This window comes from Theropithecus gelada, chromosome 11 (assembly GCF_003255815.1).
Source record: "Theropithecus gelada isolate Dixy chromosome 11, Tgel_1.0, whole genome shotgun sequence".
Taxonomy (NCBI): domain Eukaryota; kingdom Metazoa; phylum Chordata; class Mammalia; order Primates; family Cercopithecidae; genus Theropithecus; species Theropithecus gelada.
This window is the reverse complement of record NC_037679.1, coordinates 81454533-81476677: the sequence shown is the minus strand read 5'-3', so window position 1 is coordinate 81476677 and position 22145 is coordinate 81454533. Positions and strand designations below refer to the sequence as shown.

Sequence of the window (22145 nt, the reverse complement as noted above, 5' to 3'; positions counted from 1 at the left end):
AAATTAGCTGGGCGAGGTGGCGCATGCCTGCAATCCCAGCTACTTGGGAGGTTGAGGCATGAGAATTGCTTGAACCTGGGAAGTGGAGGTTGCAGTGAGCCAAGATTGCATCCCTGCACTCCAGCCTGGGTGACAGAGCGAGACTCTGTCTTGGATGGATGGATGGATGGATGGATGGATGGATGGATGGATGGAAAATGAAAGCCCTTCCTGATGGTAGAAGGCCAACTAATAAATATTTAATGGATGGAATGATGGAATCATACAATCACCATATGGTAACCAGCATGGTAATAATTTTTTCAGGCAAGAATCATCAATCTTTGCTAAAATAAGTAGGTAAAAGTTTGTTGAATAACAGGATATTTACATAGTTTCAAAATGTATCCCCCAAAAATACATATTAATTACAAAGAAAAAAATAGTATCTTTCCAGTGGAGAAACATGGAAGATACTTCTTTCTTAACCAAGTGACCGAAGTTAACCTCACCAAAAATTAACAGTGTGTACCTCCTGATATCATCTACTGAGAAGGACACAGGATTACTTCTGTGGTATTCCTGCCAAAAAGTGCATGATTTGACTCTAATCACATGGAAACATCAGACGAATCCAAACTGATACTCTACAAAATAACTGGCTTCTACTCTTCAAAACGGTCAAGGCCACAAAATACAAGGCAAGAATGAGGAACTGGAGGAACTGGCTGGGTGCGGTGGCTCACACCTGTAATCCCAGCAGTTTGGGAGGCCATGGCGGGTGGATCACCTGAGGTCAGGAGTTCGACACCAGGCTGTCCAACATGGTGAAACCCCATCTCTACTAAAAATACAAAAGTTAGCTGGGTGTGGTGGCACACGCCTGTAATCCTTGCTCTTCGGGAGGCTGAGACAGGAGAATCGCTTGAACTTGGGAGGCAGAGGTTGCAGTGAGCCAAGATCGCGCCACTGTACTCCAGCCTAGGTGACAGAGTGAGACTCCATCTCAGAAAAAAAGAAAAGAAGGGCCTGGTGCGGGAGCTGACACCTGTAATCCCAACACTTTGGGAGGCTGAGGCGGGTGGATCACCTGAGATCAGGAGTTTGAGACCAGCCTGGTCAACATAGTGAAACCCTGTCTCTACTAAAAATATGAAAAACTAGCCAGGCATGGTGGTGCCTGTAATCCCAGCTGCTTAGGAGACTGAGGCAGGAGAATCACATGAATCCAGGAGGCGGAGGTTGCAGTGAGGTGAGATCGTGCCATTGCACTACAGCCTGGGCAACAAGAGTAAAATGCTGTCTTTAAAAAAAAAAAGAAAAAGAAAAAAGAAATAAAACTGCTAGATGCAGCTTGTTATCTCCTAGATTGGGTAATAATCCTGGACCAGAAGAAGAAAAAACATTGTTTTCTATAAAGATCAGTATAATAAATACCAAACATCTCTTCCTTGGAAGTTCAGGCACATGGACCCTCTGAGAAAGAGGGAGAATCTTTGTGTATTGTGTGTTTGTAAGGTTGAATGATTTTTCAAATGTTCATTAATGATTTTTATTTTCTGTTTTGTGAATTATCTGCCATGCTCTTTGTCCATTTGTATATTCATTGTAAAAATTTTCCAGTTTTAAGTATTCATTTTTTTTAACTTTTAAGTTTTAAAACGAAAACAGATTCCTTCTTTAAAGAATAAATATAAACTGTACAAAGGGCATAAAGACCAAAATGAAAACCCTTCTCATCTCCATATCCCACTCTCCAGATGTTCTCTTTCTCATTTCATTTTTTAAAAGTTTGCCTCCCACTCTTTTTTCTTCCTTTCATTCTAAAAATTTCTAAATATTTCTGTGAATTAGTCATGCAGAAAAAACATATATCTTAATGGGCTAGGACATCAAAGAGTCTATAAAACTATGTTAACCTCTATAGATTTCATGGTAAAGGGATATTTATGTTCAGAACATGTGTTACGTATATTTAAGAATTTTAAAAGTAAGACCTCATAGCAAAGCATGAACATAACTAATAATGACTATAACTACGTAGAGTGAGCTGGTAACTTAAATGCTAGGCTGTTGGAAACCATTACATAATCTTTGCTGTTATATTTTTATTTAAGAAAAACATATAAGAGCTTTTTTACCCTTATTTAAAAAATTAACAGTGTGCAGCCTGGCCAACATGGCAAAACCCTGTCTACTAAAAATACAAACATTAGCTGGGCATGGTGGTAGGCACTTGTAATCCCAGCTACTTGGGAGACTGAAGCAGGAGAATCACTTGAACCTGGGAAGCGGAGGTTGCAGTGAGCCAAGATTGTACCACCGCACTCCAGCCTCAGCAACAGAGCAAGACTCTGTATCAAAACAAAAACAAAAACAAAACAGTGTGAGTTGAAACTGGTGGTATTTGGCCAAACTGGGTAGTGCAAGTTGGAGGCAGAGATGATTCTTCCTTCACAAGATTAACTACCTGAATCTGTTGTTTTTTATCCTTCATGGGATAATAAAGAACCACTGGAAATTCTTTTGTAACCTCTTTGTTTTATACATGAGAAACAAATACTTGAATAATGCTTGAATATAGTAACCATTCAGTGAATGTGTGTTGAATTGATGGATGAGTAAATTGAGGCCCATAGAGAGTAGGTAGCCTGCTCCTAGTCCTCTGCAATTTAGTGACACTTGACCTTTGCGGTTTAAGTAGAGGAACTAGAATGTTAGCAGTGGAGCTTTACTCACTCATTTAACAATCTTTTTTTTTTGAGACGGAGTCTCGCTCTGTCGCCCAGGCTGGAGTGTAGTGGCTCGATCTCGGCTCACTACAAGCTCCGCCTCCCGGGTTCACGCCATTCTCCTGCCTCAGCCTCCCTAGTAGCTGGGATCACAGGCATACACCACCACACCCAGCTAATTTTTATATTTTTAGTAGAGATGGGCTTTCACCATGTTGGTCAGGCTGGGCTCAACCTCCTGACCTCAGGTGATCCCCGCCCACTTTGGCCCCGCCAAAGTGCTGAGATTACAGGTGTGAGTCACTGCGCCTGGCCAATTAACATTTTTGAATGCTGGCCGGGAGCGGTGGCTTGTGCCTGTAATCCCAGCACTCTGGGAGGCCGGCAGGCGGATCACGAGGTCAGGAGATCGAGACCATCCTGGCTAACGCAGTGAAACCCCATCTCTACTAAAAATACAAAACATTGGCTGGGCATGGTGGTGGGCGCCTGTGGTCCCAGCCACTCAGGAGGCTGAGGCAGGAGAATGGCGTGAACCCGGGAAGTGGAGCTTGCAATGAGCAGAGATTGTGCCACTGCACTTCAGCCTGGGCGACAGTGTGGGACTCCGTATCAAAAAAAAAAAAAAAAAAAAAAAAAAATTTTGAATACTTAAGATGTGGTGCTTTGTTGTGTTCAAGGTGTTATTGTTTTTATAAAAAAAAAAATTTTGAATACTTAAGATGTGGTGCTTTGTTGTGTTCAAGGTGTTATTATTTAATATTTTTAACTCTCAGATCCCTGAGGAGGGGGAGTTACTGAGGTCATAAGTGATTTATATATTAATAACAATATCCTGCGATAGAGTGACCACTTGCTACTCTTCATTGCTGGTGAGGAAAGCCAGTGGCTTTAGGTATCCTGGAACCTGGGGGATGACATGTGGGATGAAAAATATGCCTCTCTGTGGCCTGGTTATGAACGAAAGTTTTTTATGTTTTTTTCCTAGCTGGAAGAAGAAAGATCTGTGCTCAATAATCAGTTGTTAGAAATGAAAAAAAGGTAAGCTTTCTGTTTACTGTTGTATGTGTGTGTGTGTTTAATAAGATGTCAGAACATGGTATATGTGGTAACTTATAGCAGAAAACAAGTGACCTTCTTATATTCGGAAAATGGCATTGTGATAGTTTGGTACTTGTAATTGACAAAATATGAAAATCCATTTACAGGGCTAGGCACAGTGGCTCACACCTGTAATCCCAGAACTTTGGGAGGCCAAGGCTGGCGGATCACGAGGAGTTCGACACCAGCCTGACCAACATAGTGAAACCCCATCTCTACTAAAAATACAAAAAATTAGCCGGTCATAGTGGCGGGCGCCTATAATCTCAACTACTTGCGAGGCTGAGGCAGGAGAGTCACTTGAGCCTGGGAGGCGGAGGTTGCAGTGAGCCAACATAGCGCCACTGCACTCCAGCCTGGTGACAGTGCGAGACTCCGTCTCAAAAAAAAAAAAAAAAAAGAAAATTCATTTGCAGAAGTTTCACAGTAGTTTTATTTGTAAGCCATGTTCAGTTGCTTTCACTCAGAAGTGATCTAAAATCAGATTGTCTCATGTTACACCACTGTTATCTCCTAGTTTCAGTAACTAAAAATACTAGAGTCTTACATATAGTTATTGATCTGGATATAAATACTGATTTCAATTATATAAAAATTTTAATGTTCACTAATAATGGGTAATGTCATTTTAAATGTTTCTATTTGCTTTAAAAGGCTTTTACTTACTCTCCCATGATAGTCAAATGATACTCAAATTAAAAACTAGGATAACTTTTTCAGTACTTTCCAGTAAGGAAGAACACGGCCCACAGAAATAATTGTACAGAAGCCTGATGCTTCTATAAGCTGATAAGTCTTTGTCTGCTCTTTTAGAACGTGTAGTTTTTGTTTAGAGAATGTCTCTGCTACACAGTGCCAAGCAAGTTTAGGGGGTGCTACTGCTGAGAACCACAGTCTGTCCAGTGGGCGCTACAGAATGGGTACATATCACAACAGTGATGTGCTTTTTGTTAGAAACAAAACTAGAAATAAAAACAAACCTTAAACAGTAGCATAACCAGTAATTTCTCCATGCTCTCATGAAGTATTTTATTCCCACTCGTCAGGGCAGAGCAGGTTTCCCCACCAACCTACTGAGGTGTGTGTTTTACGCAGCACTGTCTCCTCTGCCAGCTTGGCAGTTGCTTAGGAGTTGAGGGTTTTATTTATTTATTTAGATTTAGCGATTTGGATTCCATTAGCCACATTCTAAAGGACATTAGGCCTTGGTCCAGGGATGCATTTTCTTTTTTAAATTTATTTTTTTTTCAAGACATGGTCTTGCTCTGTCGCCCTGGTTGGAGTACAGTGGCTCAATCATGGCTTACTGCAGCCTCAATCTCCTGGGCTCAATTGATCTTCCCACCTCTCAGCCTCCCAAGTAGCTGGGACTACAGGCATGCATGCGTGACCACACCTGGCTAATTTTTTGTTTGTTTGTTTGAGAGGGAGTCTCACTCTGTGGCCCAGGCTGGAGTGCAGTGGCGCGATCTCGGCTCACTGCAACCTCTGCCTCCTGGGTTCAAGCGATTCTCCTGCCTCCCTCTCCTGAGTAGCTGGGACTACAGGTGCCCACCACCACACCCAGCTAAATTTTTGTGGTTTTAGTAGAGGCGGGTTTCACTGTGTTAGCCAGGATGGTCTCAATCTCCTGACCTTGTGATCCACCTGCCTCGGCCTCCCAAAGTGCTGGGATTACAGGCGTGAGCCACCGCACCCAGCTTTTAAGTTTTTTTTTTTTTTTTTTTTTTGAGATGGAGTCTCTCTCTGTCACCCAGGCTGGAGTGCAGTGGCGCAATCTCGGCTCACTGCAAGCTCTGCCTCCCGGGTTCACGCCATTCTCCTGCCTTAGCCTCCTGAGCAGCTGGGACTACAGGTGCCCGCCACCATGCCCAGCTAATTTTTTGTATTTTTGGTAGAGATGGGGTTTCACCATGTTAGCCACGATGGTCTCGATCTCCTGACCCTGTGATCTGCCCGCCTCAGCCTCCCAAAGTATTGGGATTACAGGTGTGGGAGCCACCGTGCCCAGTAAAAAATTGTTTTATAGTGACAAGGTCTCTTTATGTTGCCCAGGCTACCTTTCCTTTTTTTAAATTTAGAAATACTTAATGAAATTTCCCTAAGGTGGTGTTTATACTCAGAATGCTTGTGTGTTTCACCACTGCCATGCCCCTGATAAGTTTTTGTCTAATTCTTTTTTTGAGACAGAGTCTTGCTCTGTCACCCAGGCTGGAGTGCAGTGGCACGATCTCGGCTCTCACTGCAACCTCCACCTCCCAGGTTCAAGCAATTCTCCTGCCTCAGCCTCCCAAGTAGCTGGGATTACAGGCGTGCACCACCACGCCCGGTTAATTTTTGTATTTTTAGTAGAGACAGGGTTTCACCCTCTTGGCCAGGCTGGTCTCTAACTCCTGACCTCGTGATCCATCCACCTCAGCCTCCCAAAGTGTTGGGATTACAGGCGTGAGCCATTGCACCTGGCCTGTCTGCTCTTTTAAAATGTGCGTTTTTTGTTTAGAGAATGTGCTTTACACGGTGCCAAGCAGGTTTAGTGGGTGCTACTGCTGAGAACCACAGCCTGTCCAGCAGTTGCTGCAGAATACTAAATGGGTGCATATCACAATAGTGATGTGCTTTTTTGCTTATTAGAAACAAAACTAAAACTAAAACTAGAAACAAACCTTAAAGAATAGCATGACCAATGATTCCCAGCCCAGCCAGATGTTCTCCAGGGACCTTGAAAAGTGATGCCAGCCGGGCGCGGTGGCTCAAGCCTGTAATCCCAGCACTTTGGGAGGCCGAGACGGGCGGATCACGAGGTCAGGAGATCGAGACCATCCTGGCTAACACAGTGAAACCCCGTCTCTACTAAAAATACAAAAACTTAGCCGGGCGAGGTGGCGGGCGCCTGTAGTCCCAGCTACACAGGAGGCTGAGGCAGGAGAATGGCGTGAACCCGGGAGGTGGAGCTTGCAGTGAGCTGAGATCCGGCCACTGCACTCCAGCCTGGGTGACAGAGCGAGACTCCGTCTCAAAAAAAAAAAAAAAAAAAAAAAAAAAAGAAAAGTGATGCCTAGTTTGCCGTGCCTAAACCTCATTCCTGTTTACAGGCACCATTCTGTCTCTGTGGGCCTCAGGGTATTTAATTTTACATAAATAAGGTTTTTATTTATTTATTTTTAAACGCTTATGTAAGGAGTTATCAAGGACATGTGGAAAAATAAATAGGACTTGTTCCTGTAGCATTCTGGCAAGGGAGCTGTGGCCGGGCAAGGTGGTTCATGCCTGTAACCCCAGCAGTTTGGGAGGCCAAAGAGGGAGGATCACTTGAGCATGAGAGTTCGAGACCAGCCTGGGCAACATGGTGAGACTGTGTCTTCATTTAAAAAAAAAAAAGAGGTCAGGCGCTGTGGCTCACACCTGTAATCCCAGCACTTTGGGAGGCCAAGTCGGGTGGATCACTTGAGGTCAGGAGTTCAAGACCAGCCTGGCAAAATAGTGAAACCCAGTCTCTACTAAAAATACAAAAATTAGGCCAGGCGCAGTGGCTCACACCTGTAATCCCAGCACTTTGGGAGGCCGAGGTGGGTAGATCACAAAGTCAAGAGATCGAGACCATCCTGGCCAACACGGTGAAAGGTGAAGCCCTATCTCTACTAAAAATACAAAAGTTAGCTGGGCATGGTGGCACATGCCTGTAGTCCCAGCTACTCGGGGGGCTGAGGTGGGAGAATTGCCTGAACTCAGGAGGTGGAGGTTGTAGTAAGCCGAGATCGTGCCACTGCACTCCAGCCTGGTGACAGAGCAAGACTCCGTCTCAAAAAAAAAAAAAAGACTGGTGTCTCCCTACATTTATGTAGCACTTCATAATTCACAAATTGATCTCATCTCAAAACAACCCAGTGAAATATAATGGTGGAGCTTGCATTTTCAAATGATGAAATTAGCTGGACATGGTGGCACATGCCTGTAGTCCCAGCTACTCAGGAGCCTGAGGTGAGAGGATCACTTGAGCACAGGCATTCAGTGCTGTAGTGCACTCTGATCATGCCTGAGAAGAGCTTCTGTACTCTAGCCTGGGCAACATAGCGAGACTCTGTCTTTAAAATAAAATAAATACATAAAACGATGAAACTAAAACTCAAAAAGTTAGGCAAGTTGGCCGAGAACTCAGGACTAATAAAAGATAGGTGCAGGCTAAAGACTCAGGTCATCAGATTTTTATGCTGGTTCTCTTCTCAGTGCATTTTTCAGCTTTTTATTTATTTATTATTTATGTATATATATATTTTTAAAAATATGATGTACTTAATGATAAAGTCCTTATGTAACTTTAAATTACATGCCTTTAAAAATACGGTTAGGCATAGGACGTTTTTCATGGCTTAAAAAGATGGAATAAGGCCGGGCGCGGTGGCTCAAGCCTGTAATCCCAGCACTTTGGGAGGCCGAGACGGGCGGATCACGAGGTCAGGAGATCGAGACCATCCTGGCTAACATGGTGAAACCCCGTCTCTATTAAGAAATACAAAAAACTAGCCGGGCGAGGTGGCGGGCGTCTGTAGTCCCAGCTACTCGGGAGGCTGAGGCCGGAGAATGGCGTGAACCCGGGAGGCGGAGCTTGCAGTGAGCTGAGATCCGGCCACTGCACTCCAGCCCGGGCGACAGAGCGAGACTCCGTCTCAAAAAAAAAAAAAAAAAAAAAAAAAAAGATGGAATATGGCCAGGCGCAGTGGCTCACGCCTGTAATCCCAACACTTTGGGAGGCCAAGGCAGGTGGATCACCTGAGGTCAGTAGTTTGAGACCAGCCTGGCCAACATGGTGAAACCCCGTCTCTACTAAAAATACAAAAATAGCCGGCGTAGTGACGGGCGCCTGTAATCCCAGCTACTCAGGAGGCTGAGGCAGGAGAATCGCTTGAACCTGGGATGCAGAGGTTGCAGTGCACTGAGATCGCGCCATTGCACTCCAGCCTGGGCAGCAAGAGCAAAACTCCGTCTCAAAAAAAAAAATGGAACAAATTTGGGGGCTGTGAAGTTCTCTCCTACTTCTCTCTGTTGCTGTTTTATGTCCTCAATGTTTAGGGGAATGTCTCTTGAAAATCACTCTTAATTTTCATCAGAAATTATAGATAAAGATAACTTTTTCTGGGAGTGAAAATTTCACTCCTAGTTTCTCATATGTAAAAGTGTTTTTTGTTTGTTTGTTAATTAATGCTTATGGAAAATTATCGCTATTTTAGAAACCTGTATGTAAATGTATTTTAGCTAATAGTTGGGATGCCTTCTAAAAGTCAGTTTGATGAAGGATTCATATGTAGATCTGTGTGTAATGATTAAATAAATGTATCAACCATTGAGTACCAAAAAGAACTTAATATACTATTAATTTAAAAAGCCTTGCAAATACTTACATTGTGAAGTATTTGAAATGTAGTTGGTCATGCAGGAACTGAGAGCTTAGTCAACACTTGAATTCAGAAGTGGTCATTAAATATACATAGTTAAGAGAGTAATAGAATCACTTTGGCCAAATGGTCATGATATTCAAGTGCAGACCTTACTCCCAACTGTAGGATTAAACTGGTTATCATTAAGAAGTTAGTAGAATCTGGCTGGGCACGGTGGCTTACACCTGTAATCCCAGTGCTTTGGTAGGATCACCTGAGGTCAGGAGTTCAAGACCAGCCTGGCCAACATGGTGAAACCCCATCTCTACTAAAAATACAAAAATTAGCTGGGTGTGGTGGCACGTGCCTGGAATCTCAGCCACTCAGGAGGCTGAGGCAGGAGAGTTGCTTGAACTCAGGAGGCAGAGGTTACAGTGAACCGAGATTGCACCACTGCACTTCAGCCTGGGCAACAGAGCGAGACTCTCATCTCAAAAAATAAAAGAAAGAAAGACAGAAAGAAATTAGTAGAAACTTTCTTTATTTGCTGTGTTGGTTTTTTTTTTTTTGTAACTTTAAACACCGAGTTGCAAGCAATATGTAGTAAAAATTTTTCCCCAAGCATAAAAATGTAATCATTTCTTTGAAAAACTCTCAAGTTGGGCAAGCCTTTTAAAACAGGCTCTAAGAGTGTAATGGGTAAAGCAGGGTATGCCTCGCATTGCTCTAATTGCCAGAGCTGGGGGGTGTCTGTTCATCTGTGCCTCTGAAGCCTGATGCAGATTCGGGAGCTGGTTTGGTTTCGCTCCCTTCTCCAGGCTTTTTCGTGTCAAAGAAGGGGCTCCAAAGCCAAAGCACAAGGCATGGATTTTTGGAGTCAGAATGCATCCTGTCAGTGCCCATGCAGTATTTCTGTTAGGAGCGAAAACTGGTTTGACAATAAAGCCCCCAAGTTCTGAAGAGGTCCCGTGCTACTTCAGCTCATCCGGCTCACTGTGGGTTGCTAACTGTCTGACTGTCTCCGAGCTTGCGCTACTTACCAATGCTCATTTCACCCCTCTCTTTTCCCTTTCCTACTCTTGCTTCCTTTGCTATATCTGTGTGTCTTTAATGGTAAGACTAAAGAAAGTCTATCCACGTTATAATAAATAAATTTCATATATTTTTAGTAAACCAAATTGTTGTATATATTTTTTGGCTGCCTTTGTCCCTCTGTGTCTTGCTTTTGTTTTGTAAAATATTCTCAGCAGTATATATATATACACACACACACAAACACACACATATATTTCCTTTTTATATCTATGTACAGCAAATAACTTCAGTGCAAATTTAGTCTCCTTACTGTATTTGCATTTCTCTTCATGGTTCTAATATTTGGTTCTTGTTATCTTGCATTTTTAAAGCTTGCCCAGTAACACTTTAAGGTATTTGCTTCATTACTGGAATTTATTTCTTATATAAGTAGTAAGGAAAGAATCTAGATAAAATGTTCCCTTGGGAGATGGAGAGAGAGAGATTTCTGGTCCCTCTATCCCTTCTTTCATATTATGTTTATTTTCCCTTCTTGATTTTTTTTTTTTTTTTTTTGGTAATACCAAGTCATTCCAGCTAATGGCTTAATACAATTTGTGACTCAGATGTCAGTAATGTTGGCATAAACGATGGTTTATTTTCGCCCCTCCTGGTGGTTTGCATGGTGGAATTGGGGCTTAGAGATGGCTTAAGAAGCTAGCGATGACGATGGGTCGCAAAGATGAGCTGCCAGAGTCTACTTACCCTGTCATCTGGTATATAAATCACAAGTCAGATTTCTTAACCATGCACGTGTTGGTAACTTGTATAAGAAACATTCTGGCAGCCATCTCCTTAGAAAGCAGCCAGACTGAGAGGTTGTGTGCGTATGTGATTATGAGCAGAGTCTGTTTGGTGGCCCCCGAGAAGGACACCTGTCCCTTTTTCCTTCTGCCAGCTGGAGGTTTGTTTATTCCTTCCCAGCACTGAGCATCTGTGGGATCTTGGCCAAATAGAGTCCCGATTATAGGGAAATCTAAATCTCTTCTTGACAACCCCAAATCCTGGTATTTTTTTAGTAAAAACATTTAAAATTACATTTTTTAAATTTGAGTTGGATTTATAGCAAGTGAAGCTCTGGAAATCATTTTTACAACACAATCAATTACTAAATGCGTTTAATAGAAACATAAGAAACCCGGGAATTTTTTTTTTTTTTTAGACGGAGTCTTGCTCTGTTGCCCAGACTGGAGTGCAGTGGCACTATCACAGCTCACTACAACCTCAAGCTCCTGGGCTCAAGCGATCCTCCCGCTTCAGCTTCCCTAGTAGCTGGGACAACAGGCATGTGCTGACATGCCTAGCTTTTTTTTTTTTTTTTTTTTTTTTTAAGTTTTTGTAGAGGCGGGGGTCTCACTGTGTCAGCCAGGCTGGTCTCGAACTCCTGGCCTCAAACGATCCTCCTGCCTTTGCCTCCCAGAGCGCTGGGGTGACAGGCATGAGACACCATGCCTAGCTGAAACCCAGGCTTTATTGCATTCTTGGATGACATCAGATATTTTTACTTCCCAGATGGCAAAAAGCGCCTGTACATTCCTTTCATTTAAGTTGCTGTTTTAACCTAAGCAAGAGCCTATGTCCTAACAAGGTGTTACTAGCTTAGTAATTTACCTGCACTGATGCCCACCTGTTTCCAGTGCGTGAGTAATGTTGGGGTTTTTAATTCAAGAAATTTCTGTCTCAGATTCTTTTCTTACTACTTCTCATTCTGGAGTGTAAGTGTAAGCCACACAATGAGATAAATACAACACTTATATTTTCATCTTTGTGTAGAGTTTCAATTTGCCATAAGTCATGAGATTTCTGTAACTTGTGTGCCGGATATCTTGGGTCTCACTAACCAGACATACATTCTGCCGTTTCTAACCTGGGCCTCAGTTTCCTGTTCCTCCAGTTGGTTCCAAAACAACCAGTACATCCTCTGCATTTTCCCAGTTCCTTGGAATAGCAGCAGGTGTGATTTGACTTCTTGTGAAGGTTATGACCGCTCACTGATGATTGTCTCTGCTAATGCAGTATCTTAGGTTGTATGGCTTGTGGCCTAGCCTAGGAAATTTTTCTCCAGTTTTGTTTTTCCTAAAGTATTTTTGTCATTTTCCTCTCGTGTTTCACACTGCATGTCGCTTAAAAACGTTTTATTGTAAAATAATTTCAGATTTCCAGAAGAGTTGCAAACATAGTGCATCTAGTTCTCATAGACCTTCCCCCAGATGCCCCTAATTGAACATCCTACACAGCCCTGGCACAGTTATCAAAAAACTAAGAAATTACCATGAGCAGCATACTCTCAACTGAAACAAGGGACTTCATTCAGATTTCACCAGTTTTCTCACTAATGTCCTTTTGTGTTCCAGCATCCAAACTAGGATCCCGCCTTGCAGTTCGTTGTCATATCTCCTTCGTCTCCTCTGTATGTGACAGTTTCTCAGCCTTCTCTTCTCTTTAATGACCTTGGCATTTTAAAATGCAAGTTTTTATAACAAAACTTTAAGTATGGCCAGGCACAGTGGCTCACACCTGTAATCCCAACACTTTGGGAGACCAAGGTGGGCGGATCACCTGAGGTCAGTAGTTTGAGACCAGCCTGGCCAACATGGTGAAACCCGGACTCTACTAAAAATACAAAAATTAGCTGGGCCTAGTGGTGTGAGCCTGTAATCCCAGCACTTTGTGAGGCTGAGGTGCACAGATCACTTGAGGTCAGGAGTTTGAGAACAGCCTGGTCAACATGGTGAAACCCCCATCTCTACTGAAAATACAAAAATTAGCCAGACATGGTGGTGTGCACCTGTAATCCCAGCTACTCGGGAGGCTGAGGCAGGAGAATCGCTTGAACCCAGGAGGCGGTGGTTGCAGTGAGCAGAGATCACGCCACTGCATTCCAGCCTGGGCACCAGAGCGAGATTCTGTCAAAAAAAAAAAAAAAAAACTTTAAACAGGTACTTTAAACTTTAAACACAACTTTAAATAGGTACACATATGGAAACACATGCTAGCCTGCTCTTTGGGCTTTTTCACTGTGTCCTGCGTCCCTCCCTGTTCCTCCTTCATCTTTCCCTTTTTCTTCCCACTCCCACAGCCCGCTCATTAACGGCCTCACCCCTGCCCTCTGCTGATAACCAAGTACTGAGTCAGGCTGAGAACATAGCCAGGCGTTCTGAGCTCCTCCTTCCAGGCTCCCCATGCTTTCATTCTGCACCTGAGAAAACCATTGTAACATTTTCTGTTCTAGCCTTTATGGAATTACCACTAATTTCTATGAGCTAATTTAATGTCCTCTTCAGAGTCTATGGCTGGAAAGTAATAATCCTTCAGTTTGAGTAATAATAATCATCTTTACTACTGTTTTGGCCCATAACATCTTAAACACCCATTCTTGGAACTTGCTAAAAAAGTTACTGAAATTAGTGAGAACCAATTGATATTTCCAGCATAAAGCTGCTCTGCATGACATCTGTATAACTGCTTTGCATGTGTGTATTTTAATTGTTATTATTGCTTGGTAATAATTTATTCAAGAATTAACAAAATTCAACTCGGGGTTAGATTTTAGTAGAATATTGGGGAGGGTGCAACCGGTTTTTCTTTTTTAATTCTACCTCTTCCAAATTTATTAACTTGTTTCTTTAAGTTCAAATGGATACAATCATATGCAGACTCTGGCATGTCTATGCATAGGTAAACTTTTTCTCCCCTCACAGTAAGTAAAACTTCAAGTAAAATTTTGTGAGCATAATAGCCTTAACTCCCTATAAAACTTCCCTGTTTATATATATATATATTTTTTTACATTAACGAACGTTAATTATATGTTTGTTCTAGAACACTTGTACACTGACCAGTCTTTCGGTTGATTTGTGGAACTTTTAACTCTTTGGTCTTTTAGAGAATCCAAGTTCATAAAAGACGCAGATGAAGAGAAAGCTTCCTTGCAGAAATCCATCAGCATAACTAGTGCCTTACTCACAGAAAAGGATGCCGAGCTGGAGAAACTGAGAAATGAGGTAGAGTACCACACAGGGTGCACGAGCTTTCACGCTGCCTCCTTTTGTTCAAACGCCCAGCCTAAGCTAAACAACTGTGTTTCAGGTCACAGTGCTCAGGGGAGAAAACGCCTCTGCCAAGTCCTTGCATTCAGTTGTTCAGACTCTAGAGTCTGATAAGGTGAAGCTTGAGCTCAAGGTAAAGAACTTGGAGCTTCAACTCAAAGAAAACAAGAGGCAGCTCAGCAGCTCCTCAGGTAAAGGACACCTGCCCAGTGCTGCTCTGTACACCGCGCTTCCTCCCGAGGAGCCCTTTCTAGTAGAGATGCTCTTCGAAGACAGCTCTCGTGCTGCCCTGACCCTGACTCTCCTCAGGGTCTTCCACTACTTAATCAATCGAGGGCTAACCCCACGTGCCTGCCATCCCTATTCCTGGGCCTTCTTGTGGTCTGTCAATGTTGTCACAAACCTACGATGATGACTGCCTGCTGCCATCCAGACTGAGGGGTCTTAAAGTACACAGTAGTGCAGGAGAAGAGGTGGTGCCTTTGGTGAAGAAGGGTGGATTGCCTGTGTACATTCAGATGGATGTGACAGGCATTCTTACCCAGGAGTTAGCAGGCCTGAGGGAGAGCACGACGTGAAGGGCAGGGCTGGTGTCTGTGAGACCCTGTAGGGTCCCGCAAGGGGACAGGAACTCATCCACATGTGCTCAAAGTGGTGCATCTGGGAAGTCCACAGGAAAATGAGTTTTGAACACAGGCCCTTTCCCTGCAGTTTAGATTGTGATTAAAAATATACATCTCTTCTCCCTCCACTTTTTTTTTTTTTTTTCTCAAATACAAGGTAATACGGACACTCAGGCAGACGAGGATGAAAGAGCCCAGGAGAGTCAGGTAATGTTCCTGCCTTATTGCTTTGCTTTCTTGCTATTTTTCAAAATCATTGAGTCTTTTGGTTTATTTTCCTTCTCATTTGATGCCTTTTGTATCATTTAGTCTTTTGAATGGGTAATACATTCCTCTAGTCCAAACATTAAACAGAATTAAACATATATATATTAAATATCCAAACCTTCTCTTTCTTCTGCTCAGTTCCCAACCCTGCAAACAGTTAATTACTGTTATTAGTGTCTTTCCTTTTCAGAGATTTTTTAAAAATGTGTATATAAGCCAACACTAATACAGTCTTCCCTCCCTTTTGTAACGTAGATAATGGCATACTCTAGATAAACCGTTCTGCACTTATCTTTTTTATAGCTATGTAGTGTTCCATTACATGGATTTACTATAATTTAGTCAGTTCCCTATTGGTTGACAATGACCCTTGGGATGTTTCTGATCCTTTGGTGTATTATAAACAATGCTGTAAGGAATTATCTTGGGCAGCTATCATTTTACGTATTTGTATTTCTGCAACATGAATTCCTAGAAGTAGAATTGCTCTGTCAAAGGGTTTGTTACTCATCTTAACCTTAAAAAGACTGATTTCTTGAAAACTCAGTCTCTTAAAGCAAAAATTAACAAAACAACTTTAGTTTTAAACTAAAAATGGGATTAGGCCAGGAATGGTGGCTCATCCCTGTAATTCCAGCACTTTGGGAGGCCAAGGTGCAATGATTGCTTGAGCTCAAAAGTTTGAGACCAACCTGGACATAGCGAGACCTCATCTCTACAAAAAAAAAAAAAAAGAAAACAGCCTGCAGCCTGGGTGACAGAGCAAGACCCTGTCCCAAAACAATTAATTAATTAAAAAAAAAGTTAAGGGCCTGGGTCAGGTGCAGGGGCTCACGCCTATGATTCCAGCTCTTTGGAAGGCTGTGGCAAGCGGACTGCTTGAGATCAGAAGATCGAGACCAGCCTGAGCAACAATGGCAAGACCTTATCTCTACAAAAAATAAAATTACTGAGGCATGGTGACATGCTCCTGTAGTCCTAGTTACCCCAGAAGCTGAGGCAGGAGGATCACTTGAGTCCAGAAGGTTGAGGCTGCAGTGAGCCATGATCATGCCACTGCACTTAGGCCTCACTGACAAAGGAAGAACCTGTCTCAGAAAAAAAAAAAAGGTGGGGTGGGGGGCCCGGGCACAGCAGCTCACACCTGCAATCCCAGCACTTTGGTAGGCCAAGGTAGGCAGACCACTCGAGCCCAAGACCAGCCTGCGCAACATGGGCACTCCAGCCTGGGTGACAGAGCAAGGCCCTGTCTCAAAACGGACAAAAATTTGTAGAAAGGGATTATATAAAGGCAAACTATTCTGTATTTGGAAATATAATTGTATACAGCAATAAACATCCATCTTTTAATTTTAATAATATATTTTGTATGTATTAGTCATGTTCAAAATTCAAAAGTACAAAAGCCACATTTTATTTTTAAATAAAAGAAAAACTCACCTTGAGGTTTTAGTTGCCAGACACCTCCCTTGAGGGGCATGAAACGATTCAACATTGTACAAACTTCCCATGGATTAGCATTGTCCTCTTTGTGTGTCTACCGGGCTGAATAACTAACAGTGTCTTCTCTTCCCCCTTCCTTTCTGCTTCGGTCTGTTTCATCTGCTGCTGACAACACTTTTCTTCCCATCAGCAAATGGTTCGTTTCATGTTTCCTAATTTGCGTGCACACGTGTGTGTGTGTGTGTGTGTGTGTAGTTTCCCACTATACTTACATCCGTATTGTGGCTTTTTCTTCTTCCTGAAATGGGGCTCTTAACATGATGATGACTTAGAAAATGCACTTTGAGAAGTGAAGATAGACTCAGTAGGTCTGCCTTCATAGGTGGCCTCCATGATGCTGGGATATGCTGCAGAGAAGGACTGCAGTGACTGCTAACTTTGCTTCATAACTCCCCAGCAGGAGAAAAAGACCAACTATTTCTTTAAAAAGTAAAATATTTTTGTATATATGTATGTGTATATCTATATATATTTTAAATATTATAAAGTGGGTTCTTTCAATTTAGAGAAATGAGATGTTTTTATTATTTGTAGAAGGAAGAAATTTTTTGTTTTTAAGTCAAAATGCCCTTCGTTTGAAAGGAAATGTTCAGGACAAGAGCAGTCCCTCCTGTTGGCCATCTTGTTGTCCCTGCTGCCCCAGGGCTCTTGGCACAGGTGCTCGCCCTCTGGGTGGTACCTGAACACCGCCTAGTTGGCGTGCTCGGCTGTCTCTCCTCGGCTGGGAGGGAGCTTTAGCTTTCTCCATTTTCCCTGAGGACATGTTTACTTATGGCTCCACCATTACCAGTCAGTTGATAAATGACAGTCTGAAGGAAATTTCCATGTGACTTTTTCTTTTTTTTTTTTTTTTTTGAGACGGAGTCTTGCTCTGTCACCCAGGCTGGAGTGCAGTGGCCGGATCTCAGCTCACTGCAAGCTCCGCCTCCCAGGTTTACGCCATTCTCCTGTCTCAGCCTCCCGAGTAGCTGGGACTACAGGCGCCTGCCACCTCGCCCGGCTAGTTTTTTGTATTTTTTAGTTGAGACGGGGTTTCACCGTGTTCGCCAGGATGGTCTCGATCTCCTGACCTCGTGATCCGCCCGTCTCGGCCTCCCAAAGTGCTGGGATTACAGGCTTGAGCCACCGCGCCCGGCCCCATGTGACTTTTTCAAATCTACAGAACAGAAAAATCCTGGATGTATTGTAGAGTTTAATGGAAGAACTAACCTTTTTATGCAGTGTGTGTGTGTGTGTGTGTGTGTGTGTGTGTGTGTGTATTTATCTGAGATGGAGTCTTGCTCTGTTGCCCAGGCTGGAGTGCAGTGGTGTAGTCATGGCTCACTACAACATCCGCCTCCTGGGTTCAAGCGATTCTCCAGCCTCAGCCTCCTGAGTAGGTGGGACTACAGGCATACACCACCACACCTGGCTCATTTTTGTATTTTTACTAGAGACAGGGTATCACTATGTTGGCCATGTTGGTCTTGAACTCCCGACCTCAGGTGATCTGCATGCCTCGGCCTCCCAAAGTGTTGGGATTACAGGCGTGAGCCACCGTGCCTGGCCAATATTTTTTATGTGGTAGAATGAAAACAAACTTGTGCCCATATATTCAGAAATGTAAGATTATGACTTTTGGAGAATGCAGGATTTTTCCTATTTAAAAAAAAATGTTTCTTACAGTTTTTCATGAACCAATAGCACTCCACCAACCCACAGACTTAGATGTTTAGGAATAATTTCATCTGGGCGCGGTGGCTCATGCCTGTAATCCCAGCACTTTGGGAGGCCAAGACTGGCGGATCACGAGGTCAGAAGTTTGAGACCAGTCTGGACAATATGATGAAACCCCGTCTCTATTAAAAATAGAAAAATTAGCCGGGTGTGGTGGCACATGCCTGTAGTCTCAGCTACTAGGGAGGCTGAGGCAGGAGAATCACTTGAACCTGGGAGGCAGAAGTTGCAGTGAGCCAAGATCGAGCCATTGCACTCCAGCCTGGGCAACAGAGCAAGACTCCGTCTCATAAATAAATAAATAATTTCATGGCCCAGCACAGTGGCTCACTCCTGTATTCCCAGCACTTTGGGAGGCCGAGGCGGGCGGATCACCTGAGGTCAGGAGTGTGACACCTGGCCTGGCCAACATAGTGAAACCCTGTTTCTACTAAAACTACAAAAATCAGATAGGCATGGTAGCACGTACCTGTAATCCCAGCTATTCAGGAGGCTGAGACAGGAGAATCGCTTGAACCCAAAAGACAGAGGCTGCAGTGAGCTGAGATCCTGACACTGCACTCCAGCCTAGGCAACAGAGCGAGAAAAAAAAAAAAAAAAGAATAATTTCATTTGCCTCAAAAAGAAATGAAGTTTTACCCATGTTATACCTAGAAACATTTAATGAAGTATAATTTAAATGTTTTTTTAAATATAAAATAGCATCTACTCAGGAACATTTGAAGAAATCTGAAAGGTATGAGGGGGTAAAAGAAACTGCCATAGTCTTACCACCTAGACATAGCCTCATTTAAGTTCAGCTCTTTACTCACACAATCTCAGCATGCCTGTCCTTGGGGAGAGTGAAAAGCATGGGTTCCTAATAGCCACTGTTGGCCCCTTGTGCACATTTTGCCGCCAGAGCTTAAAGGTATAAACTTCATGACTTCTTGATGCTTCAGCTTATATATATTCTTGACATTTTACACATCATTTTTTTTTTTTTAACAAATCAGATTGATTTCCTAAATTCAGTAATAGTGGACCTTCAAAGGAAGAATCAAGACCTCAAGATGAAGGTGGAAATGATGTCAGAAGCAGCCCTGAATGGGAACGGGGATGACCTGAACAATTATGACAGGTATTTCATATGAAGACATACTGATTGCTGTAATCCCAGCACTTTGGGAGGCCAAGGCGGGCAGATCACTTAAGGTCAGGAGTTCGAGACCAGCCTGGCCAACATAGTGAAACCTCGTCTCTACTAAAAATACAAAAGTTAGCCAGGTATAGTGGCGCATGCCTGTAATCCCAGCTACTTGGGAGGCTGAGGCAGGAGAACTGCTTGAGCCTTGGAGGTGGAGGTTGCAGTCAGCCAAGATTGTGCCACTGTACTCCAACCTGAGTGACAGAGCAAGACCTTGTCTCAAAAAAAGCCATACTGATTGGAACCTTAGTTTCATCAAAATAAATATGTTTTTAAAATCAGCTTCTCTAGGGGATTGTAAAAAGACGCAACAAAAAAAACCAATTGTTTTGCGGTTCCTTTGCCATAAATAGATTTCCGTAAATCTGGCAAGTGAGTGAGAGGAGACTACAAATGGTTTGATGTGAAAATATTAAATGTGAGGCTGGCATGGTGGCCACACCTGTGATCCCAGCACTTTGGGAGGCCGAGGTGGGCAGATCACCTGGGGTCAGGAGTTCGAGAGCAACTTGGCTAACCTGGCAAAACCCCATCTCTACTAAAAATACAAAAAAATTAGCTGACGGGGTGGTGCGCGCCTGTAATCCCAGCTACTCAGGAGGCTGAAGCAGGAGAATTGCTTGCACCCAGGAGGCAGAGGTTGCAGTAAGCCAAGATCATGCCACTGCACTGCCAGCCTGGGTGACAGAGTGAGACTGCATCTCAAAAAATCAAACAAACAAAAAAACTTTAAATGTGGAATAATGTACTACTTATATTGGAGGCTCACAGACTTGACCATAGTTAGTTCATGCTTAATTTTTTAAATTCTTTGCAAGTGTTCTTGTCTCTTCAGTTTCTTCTTACTCATTTTCTGATTTCACACATTGACATTTGTAGCGATGATCAGGAGAAACAGTCCAAGAAGAAACCTCGCCTCTTCTGTGACATTTGTGACTGCTTTGATCTCCACGATACAGAGGATTGTCCTACCCAGGCACAGATGTCAGAGGACCCTCCCCATTCCACACACCATGGCAGTCGGGGTGAGGAGCGCCCATACTGTGAAATCTGTGAGATGTTTGGACACTGGGCCACCAACTGCAATGACGACGAGACCTTCTGATGAAGCCTCAAGTGGAGGACACGGCTCTCTCAGATGCACTCGCACTGACACAGCGTAACACCAGCATTGTGTGTGCAGACTCCAAGAGAACTCATGGTATTTTTTACCCCATCAGCAAATCTAGGAAAATATTTTGATCTTCAACAAATTGCCCTTTAGTCTCCCCTTATGAGTTAGAAGAATAAATATTTAGTAGGTGAGTTTTCACCTCGAATTTTGTTTTCTTGATTTTCAAGCTTGAAGACATTGCACCAGATGCCATTACATTTATTGTCCCTAGACCTCATAGAAAAATCCCTACCCTTATAATACCTTATTTAAGTAACTTTAAATTATGCCGTTACTTTTCATATTTGCACTAAAATATTTCCAGGCTGCATTTGTATATTTAGATTTTTTGGTTAAGCTTTGACACTGGAATGAGTTGAAAAAATGTGCCATTTTGCATTTTCATCTACTCATTTAAAGTATTTTATTCTTATTCAAAGAAATATCTGAGCTCTTTGCACTACCTGTTATCAGTAGTGCCTTTGTTTCAGGCTTGATAATACTTAGGTGTGATTATAAAATCATGAAGCAGGTAAAGGGAGGGCAAAGCCCCCAAACTGCTGTGGGGACATTTGATAATCTATATGCTGCACCCACTTAATCTACTGTGGTGTTTTGTTTATTAGTTTTCCATAATTTCAGCTTCTATATATTATATGTATATATTTTTTAAAAATCTATATTTTGGGAAAAAAACATACACAATGTGTCTTTCTTTTTGGATATTTACCTTTTTGAAAAAGAAAACACTTAAAATGATCATTAGGACATAACGGACTAGGCCAGACATAGCATCATGCGGCTTTGCAACATTTTCATTTGTTTGTTTTCCTTTTATTTCTTAAACAGATTTAAATAACTGGAGGAATTTTCTCCAATTTTGTTTCCTTCTCTAGCAGGTATCCCCAGCAGTCAGTTAACAATAAGCCAGTATAAAACGCCTAAATTAACCAGCCTACAATCTTCCTTTACAAGTTTTTTTACTGTTTTTAGATGAATGTACGATGAGAAATTCAACATTAATAATTTTGGATTTTCTTATCACAAAAAAGAAAATGAAGGACCTCAAAGCACCAGAACAGTTTATCGACCAGTTTGAATCTATTTATCTTCATTTGAATGTCTCCTAGAATATGTAAAAAGGAATAAAATGTATCTTCCATGCCACATGTACAATAAGAACTTCTATAATTGTATATATGCCTTTGATGTATTTTCCCCTCAAGATGATCAACTGTGTGTTTGACAGTGAATATTAAATCTGTTACCAGTTGAAATTTTTGGTTATAAATGTAATACAAATTGTTTCACAAACAGAAAACATGTAAAGCAGTATTAAAATTTGGCCAAACAAGTGTTCTGTATCTACTTTAATAAATGGTTATTCGTT

The 22145-nt window shown here is 42.5% G+C and overlaps 1 protein-coding gene across 2 annotated transcripts in view; it reads left to right on the top strand.

The window, feature by feature from the left end:
- The window catches only part of CLIP1 (CAP-Gly domain containing linker protein 1), a 153897-nt gene extending 131752 nt beyond the window's left edge, over positions 1–22145 (top strand). The window contains exons 21-27 of one of the 2 annotated variants that reach the window (XM_025401271.1): positions 3700–3752; positions 14145–14262; positions 14348–14498; positions 15088–15137; positions 16831–16836; positions 19412–19536; positions 20482–22145. In XM_025401271.1, coding sequence (XP_025257056.1) covers positions 3700–3752; positions 14145–14262; positions 14348–14498; positions 15088–15137; positions 16831–16836; positions 19412–19536; positions 20482–20707 — 729 coding nt within the window. In that variant the 3' untranslated portion in view covers positions 20708–22145. The remainder of the gene's footprint in view (positions 1–3699; positions 3753–14144; positions 14263–14347; positions 14499–15087; positions 15138–16830; positions 16837–19411; positions 19537–20481) is intronic. The other variant, XM_025401272.1, reaches the window with a different exon arrangement.